The 16,083-nt window shown below is 42.1% G+C and overlaps 1 protein-coding gene across 1 annotated transcript in view; it reads right to left on the bottom strand.

Annotated features, from left to right (window-relative positions):
• Nucleotides 1-16,083, bottom strand: part of LOC101854535 ((E3-independent) E2 ubiquitin-conjugating enzyme UBE2O) — a 34,142-nt gene continuing 18,059 nt past the window's right edge. Inside the window, exons 10-20 of the mRNA XM_005110380.3 lie at nt 15,445-15,559; nt 15,009-15,129; nt 14,031-14,162; nt 11,700-11,824; nt 8,231-9,672; nt 7,569-7,669; nt 7,058-7,120; nt 6,390-6,557; nt 4,789-4,882; nt 4,242-4,443; nt 1-3,440 (exon numbers count right to left, since the gene is read on the bottom strand). Of these exons, the coding sequence (XP_005110437.1) occupies nt 2,510-3,440; nt 4,242-4,443; nt 4,789-4,882; nt 6,390-6,557; nt 7,058-7,120; nt 7,569-7,669; nt 8,231-9,672; nt 11,700-11,824; nt 14,031-14,162; nt 15,009-15,129; nt 15,445-15,559 (3,494 nt within the window). The 3' untranslated portion in view covers nt 1-2,509. The remainder of the gene's footprint in view (nt 3,441-4,241; nt 4,444-4,788; nt 4,883-6,389; nt 6,558-7,057; nt 7,121-7,568; nt 7,670-8,230; nt 9,673-11,699; nt 11,825-14,030; nt 14,163-15,008; nt 15,130-15,444; nt 15,560-16,083) is intronic.

The following is a 16,083-nucleotide window of genomic DNA, read 5'->3' on the forward strand; positions in this document are numbered from 1 at the left end:
TTTTTTTGCATAATTTCTGATTATTTTCCTGCCTTTATCATTCTTTGTTAAAATTAACAGAATCGCATATTTTCACATTTTTAGGCTAAGTTTGCATAATTTCGACATTTTTCATGCATAAAACGACGGTGACAGATCAGTGCACATTTCCGGTATATAAACAGTGAGCAACATTCAAACACTTTCTCTATGGGAGCAGTACAGCACAATCCATTTATGATTACCAGGGGGTTGAGCGCGGTGAGAGGAGTAAAGGCGTATATAAATACAGTCAAAGTCAAAGTGACAAAGGTACAGGTTTAATAACCCCCCCGCTGGGTGGACCATGGTCTCCCTCCCCAATCTGCACACATCTTCTCTTAACGAGAGTCATAATGTAGGTTGTTAAGTGCATAGAGCTTGCTGTTGAGCAGGAACATGCACTATACAAATGCAATTCATTTATTATGTAAAAGAGAGTGGTGCTGCAGACATCAGCTCAAAGGGACGCCAACAAACGGTTCACTGAGCAAAGTGAGAAACATAACCTGCTGGTGTCCAACAAAAGAAGATAAAAGCACAGTCAAGCGGCGGCTACATACCTTCACAATTACATCGAGAAACAGTGACCTAAACCAAAAATTGTGATCTTCAAGATGAGCAACTGGTGCGTGATTTCACATTCAAAATAATCCACAAACAGATGTACAATCCTGGATTACAAGTCTGTCTTGTGCTTGAGGTATCACAAAAAGGAAAAAATGCATTGGGTTGTAAATTTGCACAAAACAGCCTGGTAATCCATCCCACGATTCATGATCTAGGCTTTTAATTGGCTGAGTGAAGACAAAAGATTGAAGGTTTGAGTACAACAAGGTGTTTTTACGAAACCTTCTTAAGACCCATAACGTTGTCTCAAGTCCAGTTATATACCATGATACGAAATTGATCTGAAAAATGGAGCAATAATCACAAAAAAGCTCTCAAGTTTTGTCAATAAACATACTGCAACTGACTTTAACTTACAAAAAAAAAATACTATCAAGCAAATGGAAAATTGAGCAGGCTAGATCTATACATGAGCGGTGTTGCAATAAACAAGAGCTGAAAAATGTTGAAGATTTGAGAAATGAGCATGAGATGAGAATAGGCAAAAATTCTGAAGAGTTGCTATATCTGAAGCATCTCCATGAATAGCCAGACAGAAACAATTACTGGCCTTCTTTCAACAGAGTTCCCAGTGCATGCCAGATACAAGTCTAGTTTCAAGCTAGTCCTGACACTACAGCTGGAAGGGAGATAACTTTATCTAACAACACCCAAAACCTCAGACTCACCCACAAGCTCACTACAGTGAACCTCGCATTTAATGAAACTCCAGCATTTGGCCACACGCTCACTTCGTGCTTAGTCACATGGCTTTGCCTGCTAATTAGCCAAAGGTATCAGTTGTCTTGGTGCCCCCACCATTGATGTCCCAAAGTTTTCAGAGATTTTGGTACTTGGCAGGGTTGTGTTGGGAACTAGAGTAGACATGTGTGCCTGTTGTCTTTACTTTATTTTGCTTTTCCCATCCAGCGGCCATTTGAGTTTTAGCCCTTTGGCCTGCCGATATGGCAAAGAATCTACAGGTTTTAATCAGCTGTGCTTTGTCGCTGTATAGAGTATTTCCGATGTCTGGGGAGGCAGGTAGGTAGGTACTACGCAGGTTGCTAAGTGCAGGGCAGGTAAAGAGGTAGTGTGATACTATTTCATCTGAGCCTGTTGTCAAATGCTTGGCCCTCACAGAGTCCATTCACTAACAGCATCGGTGAGGTAAAAAGTATCTCTTGAAAGTAATTGGCATTTAATTGAAATAGTTTTTTTTAAAAAGCAGCCAATATTTGTCAAAAACACAGCACCGCAACACAAGACATTTACAGTCTAATGACTGTCCCCAGAGAATCATCAATAAAAAATACTATAGGGGGTTTACTTCCATAAAAAATGAAACTTTACTACCACCAAAACGTTGCATTGAAAAAATAGACACCTATGGTCAAACCCCATGAATTCATTAGATGCGAGGTTCAGTACAATATCTAATTTTAGACGTGAATTTTAACTTCTGACAATGTACCAGTACAAATGAACAAAGAGTTACAGCAGAAAATCCAAGGACAAAGACGACTGAATCAAGCTCAAAATGATTCAACGCCCGGGGTGATGCGGCAATCACAGTGACAAGCTGGAACCTACAGGTGCACACTTCAGCAGCTGGGATGTAAAACATCTACTTCAAACTTTTCTAACTAGCACCACCTCACTGCACGGGAACCAACCAAAACAGCACTGAATGACATTAAACCATAAACACTCATACATTCAAGCCCAAGCCACAAAACAATGTTTATACTATAGACGTATGTCAATCACATGCATGTTGTTTTGTTTAAAGGATGTTAATCAAAGGATGTCAAAAAGGCATACAAGTTAGGGGGGAAGAAATTTGTCTATATATCTAAGTGATAGTAGCCCTCTGGTCTATTCATTAACTGGAGTTGGACACGAGGCTGGAAGAGAGCTGTTCTAGAGACTTCTTGTACAGCCTCAAGTGCTTCCGGAGAGTGATGCAAAACCCTCGGGACATGGGGAACAGAGGGAACTCGGGATCTTTCTTGCCGTCGGCCGAGACTGGTTCGCAGTTCGAGTCTACACGGGGCTGTTTCCCGTTTGCCTCACCAGGATCGTTCTGGCTCAGAGACAAATTCTGTAACTGGTCGGAGACTGACACCATTTTGTTATGCACAGAGTCAACTGTCTTTTTCTCCTCTGTCCGGTCTACACCTTCAGACAATTTCTTCTTTTGGCTCGAGACGTTTTCAGCTGTATTATTTCCCGCGGCGGAAGAGGCAACAGTGTCACTGCTTGCGGCAACAGACTCGCTGCCGGCAGACTGGCCTCTCTCTGTAACTTCGGCAGCAGCTTCGTTAGACGATGTGAAAGACTGTAGACCGTCGGCTACCGGGACCTTCCCAGAATTCGGTGCTCCAACACCACCCGGGGGAGCCACTCTCTCACCTCCTGTACTGTCACTCACTCTCTCACCTCCTGTACTGTCACTCGCTCTCACACACTGTGATGAGCCACTGGCTGCCGCTGTAGTCGGCGAGCAAACTTCCGAGCGAGCACCTCCAGCGACGCCAGTCATCTCCCCTTCTACCGGCACGGTGCTACCTGCCTGCGTCGCCGTCGCTGGGGTTGGGGACGATAATACTGAAAGGGGATCCTGAGGAGGCGGAGCTTCGCCAGCACTGACAGAAGTGGTGGGCAGAGCTTCACCCGCACTGACAGAAGTGGTGGGCGGGGCTTGGGCAGAACTGGACGGGCCGCTGATGCTGTCATCCCCACTCTGGTGTCGTCCCGGCTGGACTTTCTTGGATTCGCTCATCTCCACCCACTGCTGCAGTCTGGCTATCATCCTGTGGGAGGACATGGTCACACAAGTTTAATATCACGACTTCTAGGTCACAATTAACATTTTTTTTCTTTTCTTACTTTTTAACCCTGCCCACTCGGAGAGGATAGATAGAAGTGTCATAAATGGTAAAGTTCTGAAACCAGTGAAATATCAGCAATAGATTATGCTGTAAGACATGATAAATTTAGATTACATTAGGGGTTGAGGTCAATGGCATGTTTAGCTGACTAGCTATAACAATTCTTTGACCCTCTGGGTCGTCTTCAAACCACGACCGCCGGCGACGGTTAAGTGGATGAAAAATGCCATACATTTATTGAAAGTAGTCTGATTAGACAACAGACTTTGAAAGATTCAAGGACATCAGGTAAACCACACACAAAGATGCACAAACACACACAAACGTGAGTGCACATATATCCCACAAACAGCCGGGGACAAGTAAGTGTCAGTAGTCCAGTGGTTAGGCTACCAGACTTGTTTTCATGAGGTTGCAGGTCCGAGGCTAAGCTCAGCCTGAGATTGTGCCCTTGGGAAAGGCATTTTACATGAATTTTCCTCACTTTACCCAAGTGGGATTGGGTACCTGGCTATAGACGGCGAAAGACTTTGTCAGTTTATTAGTGTTAGAGTGCTAAATCGGCTGCTTGCACAGTACGCTTTTCGAGAGCCCTGGAATCTCCTGGCGTAATAATGGTTGTACAGCGCATAGAGTATGCTGCAGAGCATGGATATGCGCTATATAAATGCAATCACTATTGTTACCAATTAATCCGTGACAGCAAACACTTCCACTGATTACCTGGGTCCATGACTGAGCAGGTAGCGAAGAACTTCTTCCTTGAACGTCTCTGGGGGCCTCTTGCACATTTCCGTGAGCGACTGGCACGTCTTTAGGATGGCCATCTCATTGTACATGCGGCTGTTCTCTTCTCCCACCTGAGTGCCTCTCTGCCTCTCAAAGCCTGCTTCGTTGTAGTAGGGCTCTCGCACCAGGATCAGACCTGCAAATGTTCACAAAGTCACAACTGATTTTTTTGTCCAACTAGAAGGTGTTTTTACACCCTCATTGACATCATTTAGACTATTTAGGAGGCAGGCTTCCACCTTGCCTGACAGGCCCAACCCCAGCTAAGAGGGATACAACATTCCAGTAGAAAGACCCAGATACTTGATACATATTCTTCTCACTCTCTAAATCCTCTGTTGACGTTAGCTATAATACTTTTTCATCCTCTGTTCTCGAAAAAACATCGAGGGCTTAGATATAACATTAGAAAAGTTAAAGCAAGAGATGAAAATTGCAGACTTGCACCAACAAAAGCTCATGGCAAATTCTGCACCCATACCTTGTATAGAAAGCAACACTTGGAGCAGGTTAGACTTGTGGGTCCAGACCTCCGTGCCTTTGCCCGACCACGTCCCCAGCAGGGAGACACACACCTGAGGAAAGGTCAGTTCCAACACAGCTCAAACATTGCTTCTTTTATAGGCCAATTGGAGACAGATAGTTTTAGTTTTAGTTGAGGTTTTACGGCGCTCGCAACTGCATAAGGTCATACGAGCGCCAGAAGATTAGAGGTGTTACAAGAGAGTAACAAACATAAAAAAGAAGGAGGGGAGATAAGGACGATAGATGTCTCATAGGAAAGAAGAAGCAAACCACACCAGAGCACCCGCCAACCACCCACCAATTATAGTTTAGTAAGAGTTTTACTGCGCTCACAACGGCATAAGGTCATAAGAGTGCGGGAAACACAAGTTGGTTGCATTCACAACAGTCCACAGCACGCCTTAATTTTGGTCATTACTCGGATTAAAATGTTAAAAATTCATGGTAAAAATCTCACTTTTAAAATAAGACTTTAAATAACATTAAAATAACAGTATTTACAGTAGAATGGAAGAAAAGCAAGGAATCAAATCCCCCTAAAAGTATTGAATAAGAAACAAAAGTATTCTCCCGTGAACAGAATTTCATAAATGAATCGAAGACTGCTAAATTAATAAATAGCAAACCCCCTCCTCCCCCCCCCGTGAAATAAATACTAAATAAGAGTTCTAACCAAAAGTTCAGAAATATGGACTGAAACCTAAAAATTGCAAGTATTGATGTGACACATAACCCATCATTTTCATAAATAATTCTGTTGAAATTGTCCAAGGCTGCCCATTGTTGAGACCAAAAGTACATGTCCTATACAGGCGGACATTTTGGGCAGTGTGATTCTTACAGAGAAAACCCACAGGGTGAGGAATAGTGAGATGTGGTCATTTGTACAGGTGGTTGTCTTTTTAGTTTTAGTGAGAGTTTTACGGCACTTGCAACACATAAGGTCATATAAGTGCCGAAGATTAGAGTTGTTACAAGAGAGTGACAAACAAAAAAGGAGGAGGAGAGATCAGGATGATAGATGTTTCATAGGAAAGGAGCAAACCACACCAGAGCCCCCGCCAACCACCCCCACGTGGATGTCTTGAGCAGTGTCATTATAACATAGGAAAACCAGAAGGCGAGGAGGGTGAGACCTTGTCATTGGTCATTTGTACAGGTGATTGTCTTGGGCAGAGTTTGCACATCATAGAAAAACCACAGGCGAGGAAAACTTTTAGTTTTAGTAAGTGGTTTACAGCACTTGCAACACAATAAGGTCATATATGTGCTGAAGATTAGAGGTGTTACAAGGGAGTAACAAACACAAAAAAAGAAGGAGAGATCAGGACGATAGACGTTTGATAGGAAAGAAAGAGCAAACCATAACAGAGCACCCACCAACCACCCACAGTCGAACACTGGACAAAAGCTAGAACACTGATGACACCCTCTCAGTTATCAGTTTCCTCTGTCCTAAAATAAGCAAGAATGAAAGTTTGACTAGAAGAGAAACTATCCAAAATCTAAATAAAAATAAGCTGTATATAGATCTTTTGAACAATCATATATGCTTACCTTGCCATCTTCGTATAAATTAGGATTAAGGCGGTCACTGCAGTAGGAATGGTAGTGACATATCGGTGGAGAGGTGGGGTAATCGTTTGGCAGCATGATATCAAAGAGAAAGACAGCATCTTCGTATGGAGTTCCATCAGGCCCCAAGATCATCACAGAGTAAAGGTCCTGAAATGGATATTGTATAAATCCAGACGTTTAGAGAAAAACATTTTTGAAAACTCTTTTAAGGCAAAACACTGATGAACACTTTTGCCAGAAATGCTGAGCCTAACCTAGGATGGAAACATTCAGGACAGGTCAATGGCCCATATAAACATTTCTTTTTTCAAAAAAGAAATAGACAGAGTGACTATGTAATCATACAATCCGTTACTGATTACAGATTACCGACTCATTCATGAATGGAGGTTTTCTCAATGGCAAACCAAGACTATTTTTAAAGCGTAATGTCTCCGAAAAAAACTACCAAAAACATACAGAAGAAAGTTCCAAGGCTTCAAAGTCTATAGATTTAAGAACAAGAAACAAAATATTTCAAAGCAGTGGTACTTGGAAACTGACAAAAAAGAGGTAAGTTTTTCACATAATCAATAATATATCCTGAATCTGACCATCTCATTCACAGCTAACACACTGCAACCTTGACAAGGAAAGAGGAAACTTACAAGCCGGTCCTCAAATCCGTGAACAAATATTCCGTCTGGAAGACTTGTCTGAAACAGCTTCAGCTGAAATAAGAGAAAGGTGGTTATCTTAAGTTTAGCACAGTTTGAGTAAAAGTGAGCACATCGACACTCTTGATACTCATTTAGTACAGAGAAGAAATACGGCCGCCAAAAAACAGAGGGGAAGCAAGAGAAGAAGGACATACAAATTATGATGCCCTTCAAACACTCGTCTTATCGTAAGAGCATGAGTACACTTGAATTTTACCCCAAAGGAAAATAATGCAGTGGTCAGTCCACCCAATCACAGCCACAGTACAAAAGTTCAAGTCTCATGACTAAGACAAGGCCAGAAAGATATTTCAAAGAGTAAATGGGCACCTTTGCCCTCCCAAAGACAGATTACATTCAAACAATGTTCATTCCATATCACCCCCACCCCCAAATTGCATTGGTTCTTTTTTGTCTATTTTCCTACTATCAGCATGATTCCCAGCAGCCTTCTCCTCACCTCTTTCTTCACAGCTGTTCTGAAAGACCTCAGATTAGGGGGCTGACTTTCTTTTTTCACAAAGGCGTGAGACTGTGGCACCTCTGAATCCATTTGAAAACCTACAAAAGAAAGAAATGTTAATGTATCTTAGAGAGAAACAAAAATTAGTTGATTTCACCAATGGGCTACTGGTGAAAATAAATCAGATGCTAAAGAAACTGTTGTAACAGTCTGAGGTTCTTTGATTTCATCAAACGTCTTGTCAAAAGGCACAAAAAAAAAAAAAAAAAAAAAAAAAAAAAAAAGATGAAAAGAATAAAAATGGCAAAATGGATTTTATTTGCCCCCCCCCGTCTTTATAATGACATTTTATTAATTATTTCCCAAAGGGCTCAATGTTGATATATGCTGGAAGCAAAGTCCTGAATATGACTGCTGCACTTATTGAGACGTACAATTTTACAGAGGAAAACTCGTACAGCCCAAAAACCCTGACAAAATTGGTGCACCTCAAAAATAGAAATTGTGTAACTAATATCTTTAGCAACATCTTAAGCAGTTGGAATAAATCAGGATACCTGTAGCAATAGAGCAATTTGCAAGGACCTCATACTAGAATCAAAAGTAAAAAGTTACACTCTGAAAACAAGAGGAACCAAAAAAACCAAAACCTTCCCTACCTTTGCACGGCACATCCTCGCTCTTGACATCGCTGAATGTGCTGGTGATGTCATCGTCCTCTTGATCTGCCGGAGACTCGCAGCTGGCCTCATGCCCTGTGTCTACGTCTGTGGAGGGGGCGGGGGCGGCTGCCATGTCACCCTTCTCGTCGCCACCGTGCTTCCTGCCAGATGCGACGGCGGCCTCCGTCTCGTTCACCCTCTCTCCGCACTCGTCTATAGATACAGGAACAGAATCGGTTTCTACCTCCAAAGTGGAAGTTACGTCTTGAGCTAGAGAGTCTCCTCCCTTGTGTTCTGCCTCGGACATCACAACAGAAGGAGAAATCACAGGATTGCTTGGTTGTTTATCACAGCTAGCAGCGGATTCTGTCAACTCTTGTTTGCATAGTTCTGTGCTGGAACTTTTGGCAGCGTTGCCCCCTGCCTGAGATTCTGTCTTGCCCTCGCAGGCAGCTTGACTTTCACACGAGGAAAACAATCGTTGTGTTCGTTTGTTCATGTCCTCGTGGATGAGCAGGATTTGCTTTTGAAGGCATTTGCAAATTTTGAAGCACAGCTCCTGGGCGACTTGGTTCGAGTATTTAGTGTCATCCCTGCTCTTTTTGGCCTCTCTCCCAGACTCATCAAAGCTGTCAGACTTGACTCGCTTGGAGGCCTTTGCCACACAGTTTTCTCCCACCAAATTGGCCTCGCCCCTCTTAGCTTCATGCTGTACTGAACTCATTCCTTCCACAGTGGGATCCGAGGGTCTACGGCCGTTCGCTTCAGTGTGCAAATCAAGACTTCCTATAGCCGGCTCACTAAATTCTTTTTTCAGAACCCTGCTCTCAAGGTTTTTAGCAGCCATCAGGTTCTCTGCTGAAGTCGATGGATCACCACAGACATTTTTCTCTCTGTCGACTGCAATGTCTTTGCCACCAGTGGCACCGACTGCCTCTTCAGAAGAATCGTCCAGTTTCCTCGCGCCATCACTCAGCTCTGTAGCCGGCATCTCTACCAAAACATCTAGGGACGAAGCACTGTTCTTCATGGGGCCAAATGTTATGGTCTTCCCATCCACTCCCACCAAGCCAAAAGTGCGACTGGTGTTCCCTGTGGCAGGCATACTCTGGCTCCACGCCTCAAACAGCTGTGTGAGGTGCTTCGAGATCTTGTTGGTTTTGTCCCTCTTCAGCTCTTGCTTCGCCTGGCTGATCAAGAGCTGGAGTTCTGGGTCGCTGAAAAAGGACGATTTTAGAATCTTATCCAGATCGTGGCAGTTGCGATAAATCCGAATGATATCATGAAAGCAATCCGGGGCGGAGACGGACACGTCGAAAGTGTTGAGCAGCTTCTGCAGGCGGACCAGAGCCGACTCGGCGCGGCCCAGCAGGGAGTCCAGTTCCTGTTTGTGCTCAGCCAGGGCTCCCTGGTCACAGCCGCTGTCGTCCTTGTCCGCCCTGGAGGGACACGGGGGAGTGGAAAATTCTAGTAAGAGTTTTACGGCACTTGCAACACAATAAGGTCATATGAGTGCCAGAAGATTAGAGGTGTTACAAGAGAGTAACAAACATAAAAAAGAAGAAGGGGAGATAAGGACGACCACACCAAAGCACCCGCCAACCACCCACGACGTAGAGTTTGAGCAAAGACAAGTACAGCTGAAACAGTCTGTTTAGCTTTAGTAAGAGTTCTACAGCACTAACAACACAATAAGGTCATATAATTTTCATATATTAGAGGTGTTAATAGATAGCATTTGTATAGCGCAAATCCACGCTCAACAGCAAGCTCTATGCGCTTTACAAGAGAGTAGCAAACACAAAAAAAAGAAGGAGGTATCCAAAGGTATCAGAACGACAGATGTTTAATAGGAAAGAAAGAGCTAACCACCCACTGAAATAGTTTTAAAAAGCCACCCATTGTTGAGGAGAAAAGAGGTTGTCTTACAAAGCTGGACATCTTGAGCAATGTCATGATATTTTTTTTTTTTAAAGGGGGGAAGTGGGAAGCGGTCATTTGTACAGGTGATCGTCTTGGACAAGTGACAAATAGAGCAGGTTCAACTGTACATCCACACAATAACAGTCATCTGTTTTGTTTGTTTGTTTTAGTAGAGGTTTTACGGCGCTCGCAACTGCATAAGGTCATATGAGCGTCAGAAGATTAGAGGTGTTACAAGAGAGTAACAAACATAAAAAAGAAGGAAGGGAGATAAGGACGATAGATGTCTCATAGGAAAGAAGAAGCAAACCACACCAGAGCACCCGCCAACCACCCACTGACAGTCATCTAGTGGTGGCAGTAAGCAAGATAGATACACAGGAAAGACAGAGGGAAAGAAAAGTATGACCTACCACCAGTGGTGTTCTCCAACCGCTTGTATAAACTTTAATTTTAGTAAGAGTTTTACAGCACTTGCAACAAAATAAGGTCATATAAATGCCGATGCTTAGAAGTGTTACAAGAGAGTTACAAACACAAAAGAGAAGGAGAGAAAGGACGAATGACGTTCGATAGGAAAGAGGGAGCAAACCACACCAGACCGCGCGCCAACTGCCCGCTTGTATAAACTTTAGTCACACATATTACACCACAGAATCAACAATGGAAGGGATTTAGTTGTTAGTTTTAGTAGAGATTTTACGGCGCTCGCAACTGCATAATGTCATATGAGTGCCAGAAGATTAGAGGTGTTACAAGAGAGTAACAAACATAAAAAAGAAGAAGGGGAGATAAGGACGATAGATGTTTGATAGCAAAGAAGGAACAAACCACACTAGAGCACCCGCCAACCACCCACGAAAGGGATTTGATGACTTCAACATCACAATAGAGTCATTTTAAAGGAAGAGTAAAAATGAGCATTGAAAAATGTTCTGTCAATTTCATGTAATTATTATGAATTTATAAAATCCATGCCAATGTCAGAAAACTATGTAAAGCAGTAATATCATCATCCTAACTAATTCCTTAAAATACATGATCCAATAAAAATACATTATTCAAGAGCTGTAGTTGAAAATTCACTTTACTTTTGTTATTTAGTAGAGGTTTTACGGCGCTTGCAACTGCATCAGGTCACATGAGCGCCAAGGGGTGGATGTCAACAGAGAAGTCTTTACAGGGATTCCAGCTTACTTTGCTCACCTCTCTAGCTTTAACAGCACTAAGTCTGTTTTGACTTTCAAGGCACCGCGGAAATAGCGGGTCACAAGAGTATGACAAACATACAAAAGAAGTAGAGGAAAATGATGATAGTAAGGATTAAGAAAAAAAAAGCAGCAGTTCCCTGTTGTAATTTAGGCACAGTTATGAGCATGACATTGTTGAATCAGCCATTTACAACTCTATTGTGCATAAGAACGAGAAATGTCCCTTTGTAGTACTGGGTACTTCTCAAATTCTAAAAGATATAAACAAGAAAATGTAAGAGATAGAGCTACAATGGATTAACTAAACGGAATAAGCCCTTCGAAGAACTTACTTCGCTCCTTCCTCTTCCCCGACAACTTCCTGCTCCGACTCGGTCTCCCAAGACTCCCTGGAAGACGCGTTGGATTCATAATCAGACTCGGACTCCCACTCGTCGTTATCAGAGTCGTCGTCCGCCTGGGAAGAGAAGGGAGGGGGAGGGAGGGGGGAGACTAAAGGGTAATCACCTAGCCTTAGTTTTTTGGGTTTTTTTTTTATAGTAGAGGGTTTTATGGTGCTCGCAACTGCATAAGGTCATATGAGCGCCAAGGGGTGGGTGTCAACAGAGAAGTCTTTACAGGGAATCAGACTTAGGCTGCTCACCTCTCTAGCTTCAACAGCACAAGTAGACCTGCATGTGAGCCTCAACCAGATTGTCTGAAAATTTTGCCCCCCCCCCCCCCAAAAAAATAGCCTTTGTGGGTGTCATAAGGAAGAACATCCGAGTAACGAGCGACCACCCCAACAAACACAATAAAGAAGAGACCTAACCCTAACCCTACCCCCAAAAAGAACCTGCAACGGGCCTCTGTAAAAAGGCCAAAACAAGTCCTAAATGGAAAAAAAAAAAAAATTTAAAAAACCACACTCCAAAACGAACAAGGAGCATATAGATCTAGATCTAGATCTAGATTCTAGATCTAGATCTAGATTCTAGATCTATATATGGCTTACATCTACATTGCTATAGGGTTTGATACAATAACACAATAGAATTGGAATATAGATCTATATAATATGAATCCTACATATATAGATTCTATATATATCTAGATTTCTAGATCTAGAAATCTAGTAGTAATCTAAATAAATCTAGATCTAGATCTAGATCTTGTAGAACAAGTGAATAGGAATAGGCCTTGAACAAGAAATCCACATCCGATTCCGAACAGAGGGACTCAGCTGAGTCTAGATTCTAGATCTAATATCTAGATCTAAATCTAGATTCTAGATCTTTACTAAATACTAAATAAATAAACAATTCACGCACCTGATGAAATGCTTATTTTTACCAATATAAAGATTACAGCGCAACCTATGATAGGGTTTGACACAATAGAATTGGAATATGAATCCTCCATTGAGGTCTATAATGATCTATATAAATCTAGATCTAGATTCTATTAGAACAAGAGAGTCGGACTTGAATGAATCCACACGATCTGAACTATTGAATTAGTCAACAAACGAAATTCAAAATGGCCGCTCGAGCACGAAACTGAAAGTAGATAATTTAAGTTGTCGTCCTTTTTCGTATTCGCATTTCTACTTAGGTTCCGACAATTATGTCGGAAACGCCGACGTCGGCAGTCGGCGGTGCGCGCGTCGGCGGTCGGCACGAAAACGAAAGTGCCGACGAAGCCGACGGGAGAAAAATGGGTCACTGGCAGTCGGCCAAGCCTCGCACTGCGCACATTGCTTGATACAGGCGGGCCTAGCTATAGCATCGGCTGGTTCGCGGGTCGGGTCGCGATTGTCGGATTTCAGACGATTGTCGGCAAACATGCAGGTCTACACAAGGTCTGTTTCGACTATCAAGGCACCCCGGAAATAGCAAGTCATAAGAGAGTGACAAACATACAAAAGAAGTTGAGGGAAAATGACAATAGTCAGGATTAGAAAAGAAAAAGCAGCAGTTCCCTGTTGTAGATCAGGCACAGTTATGAGCGTGACATGAGTCAGCCCATTTACAATTCTACTATGCTTGAACGAGAAATGTCCCCCCTTTGGGAATGGCCTAAAGACACTACAGTCAGTGGCACTGCCCTGGGGGTATAGCCTTAGTTTATAGTTTTAGTAAGTGTTTTACGGCACTTGCAACACAATAAGGTCATATAAGTGCCGAAAATTAGAGGCGTTAAAAGGAAGTAACAAACACAAAAAAGAAGGAGGGGAGATAAAGACGATAGATGTTTGATAAGAAACAAAAAGCAAACCACATCAGAGCCCCCGCCAACCACTCACGCACCTCGTCAAAAAACACGGCTGATCAAAAGGAATGTCGCCTCTTTAAAGGTTACCAAGTTATAGTTTATGGCAAATCAGGTAAAGAATGGCAATACAGTCAAAACTGTTCAAACTACAAAAATACAACAAACAACCCCCCCCCCCCCCTACCAAGGTACACAAATACATTTTCCAACCAAATACTGACAAAAATTTAAAGAAAAGAGATATTTGATATTGACAAGAGAACAAACACACACACACAAAAATAAAATTAAGCAAGGCAATCATAACAAAAGAAGGAACCCCTTTGCTGCCCAAGAACTTGATCCTGGAAGATTTCTTTCTAGATTTATCTTGTCCTTCGTCCTGGATCGATAATAACATCATTACATACCTCGTCAGAAACTATGAACACCTCTTGAGGATAACGCTGACTTATGCTCCCATCAGCCCACTTGACCACCAGATGACCGTTGGGGTCCAGCTCGTAAATTTGACCAACAGTTTGACAGGCGCTGCTGTTTTCCTGTGGAGGTCAGGAACAATTTTGTAATGTTTTAGTGAGAGTTTTACTGCACTTGCAGCCCAATTAGGTCACATTAGTGTTTTGTGATACTTAAAAACGTCCTTGTTTTAGTGAGAGTTTTACTGCACTTGCAACACAATTAGGTCACATTAGAGCGGAAAATTAGAGGTGTTACAAGGCAGTAACAAACTACAAAAAAAGGAGGGACCTGCCAACCACCTGCTGAGAGAACATAAGTGTATATAAAGGAGGAGTCATTGCTGAATTATAGTTGGCTTAAAAAAAAGATAGTCATTCATGATTGAGAGAAATAAAAGTTTGTTTTGTTAGTTTTATTTTTCGATTAAATAAAAAAAACCTCCATGACACACAAAAACTGCAAAGTTTTATAAAACAAGATGGTTCACTCCTCTATTTGTAATACTTAAAAACGTCCTTGTTTTAAATAAGTGTTTTATGGCACTTGCAAACAAGAGCAAATAAGAATATTAAGCACAGGGCATATCAAACATTCTATCATTGTTTGACATCATTTCATAAAAGAACAGGACAGGGGAGTATTTAACCCTATCTGGACGCCTTGGGGTCATGTTGTACCCCCCGGGATTTCATTCTTCACATTTTTAGAATACTACTAGTACGAAGATCTCTTTGAAACTTTCAGTATTTCTCAAAAAAATCATTTTGACAGACTGCTATGCAAAGGGTACGTATCGGATTAACGAGTAAATTTCCTCTTCGGAAAGTGGTGGCACAGAGTTCCCCATGTCATATGGATACGATAGTAAAATATAACGTACGGATAGGGTTAACACGAAAAATCAACACAATGAAAGCAGCACTGACCTCTGTTCTATTCTCAACCCCTCCAACGGGTACAACACTTTGACCAGGCCGAAACTTGTAATCTGGGTGATCTTTGAGATCGTACACACTCATCTCACAATTTGCTTCTACCAACTTAGGTCTGAAATTTACAATCATCATAAAGGTAAGGAAGCGTAAGTACAGAAATGGTTCAGAAATTTTCAAGACATAACAATTTTATAATAAATACAAATTGTCATCACAGAATTATTACTACCAGTTCTAATAGAGTTGCAGTAGTTGTTACATTTTACTGTCCTTATTATAACCATCATTATCCATTTAACAAGAATGGTATGGAAAAAGCAAAGATTAAAACAGTGACCCATAAAAGGTTGGAAAAATGACTATTTTTCAACAATGGATTGCATGGGGGAAGGGGGGGTGAGAAAAAAAAAAAGAGAGAGTGGCTTACACCGAGTTGACAGCGGCTTTCCCAGCATCGTAGACCTGGTACCAGTGAACCTTGCAGGTCCTCTCAGCGTGGTCTGCACTGGCCACCACACCATAGTCGGCTGGTTCCACAAGATCTGAAACAGTATAAGAAAAAAAAAATGTACACATGATTTGTCTCCTGACTCAAATATGACCTAGTGATTGTAAAAGACAACCGAGAGAGAGAGAGAGACTTCCAACAAACTGATTCATACATTTTTGTTTTTCTGACACATCCGCGATCAATTTTCATAGTACTCCTCAATATACGAATGCTTGTGTGCATACATCATAACTTCAACCTGTGTATTCACAAGCGAGACAAAAACCCGGGGATATAAACGCTTGTCCACTTTCATACACTGGTTGTAAGTACCGGTACTGGGAATGTGCTTTCACCAAATGGTACTGGCTTAGGGAGGTGCACCAAGTATTTAGCACAGTGGGTGATGTGCCCTTGGAACTAAAGCCCCGATTACTGTGCAGTGTGTAGAAGCTGTGACGTTGAATGCACAGCACAAAGCACAAGGTGTCCTTGATACAGGTCATCGAGTTTAATACCATTGAGTTAAAAATTAACAACCCATTAAAAATAAAAAAATGTTTGTTATTTTGATAT

This window comes from Aplysia californica, unplaced genomic scaffold (genome assembly GCF_000002075.1).
Source record: "Aplysia californica isolate F4 #8 unplaced genomic scaffold, AplCal3.0 scaffold00884, whole genome shotgun sequence".
Lineage (NCBI taxonomy): Eukaryota > Metazoa > Mollusca > Gastropoda > Aplysiida > Aplysiidae > Aplysia > Aplysia californica.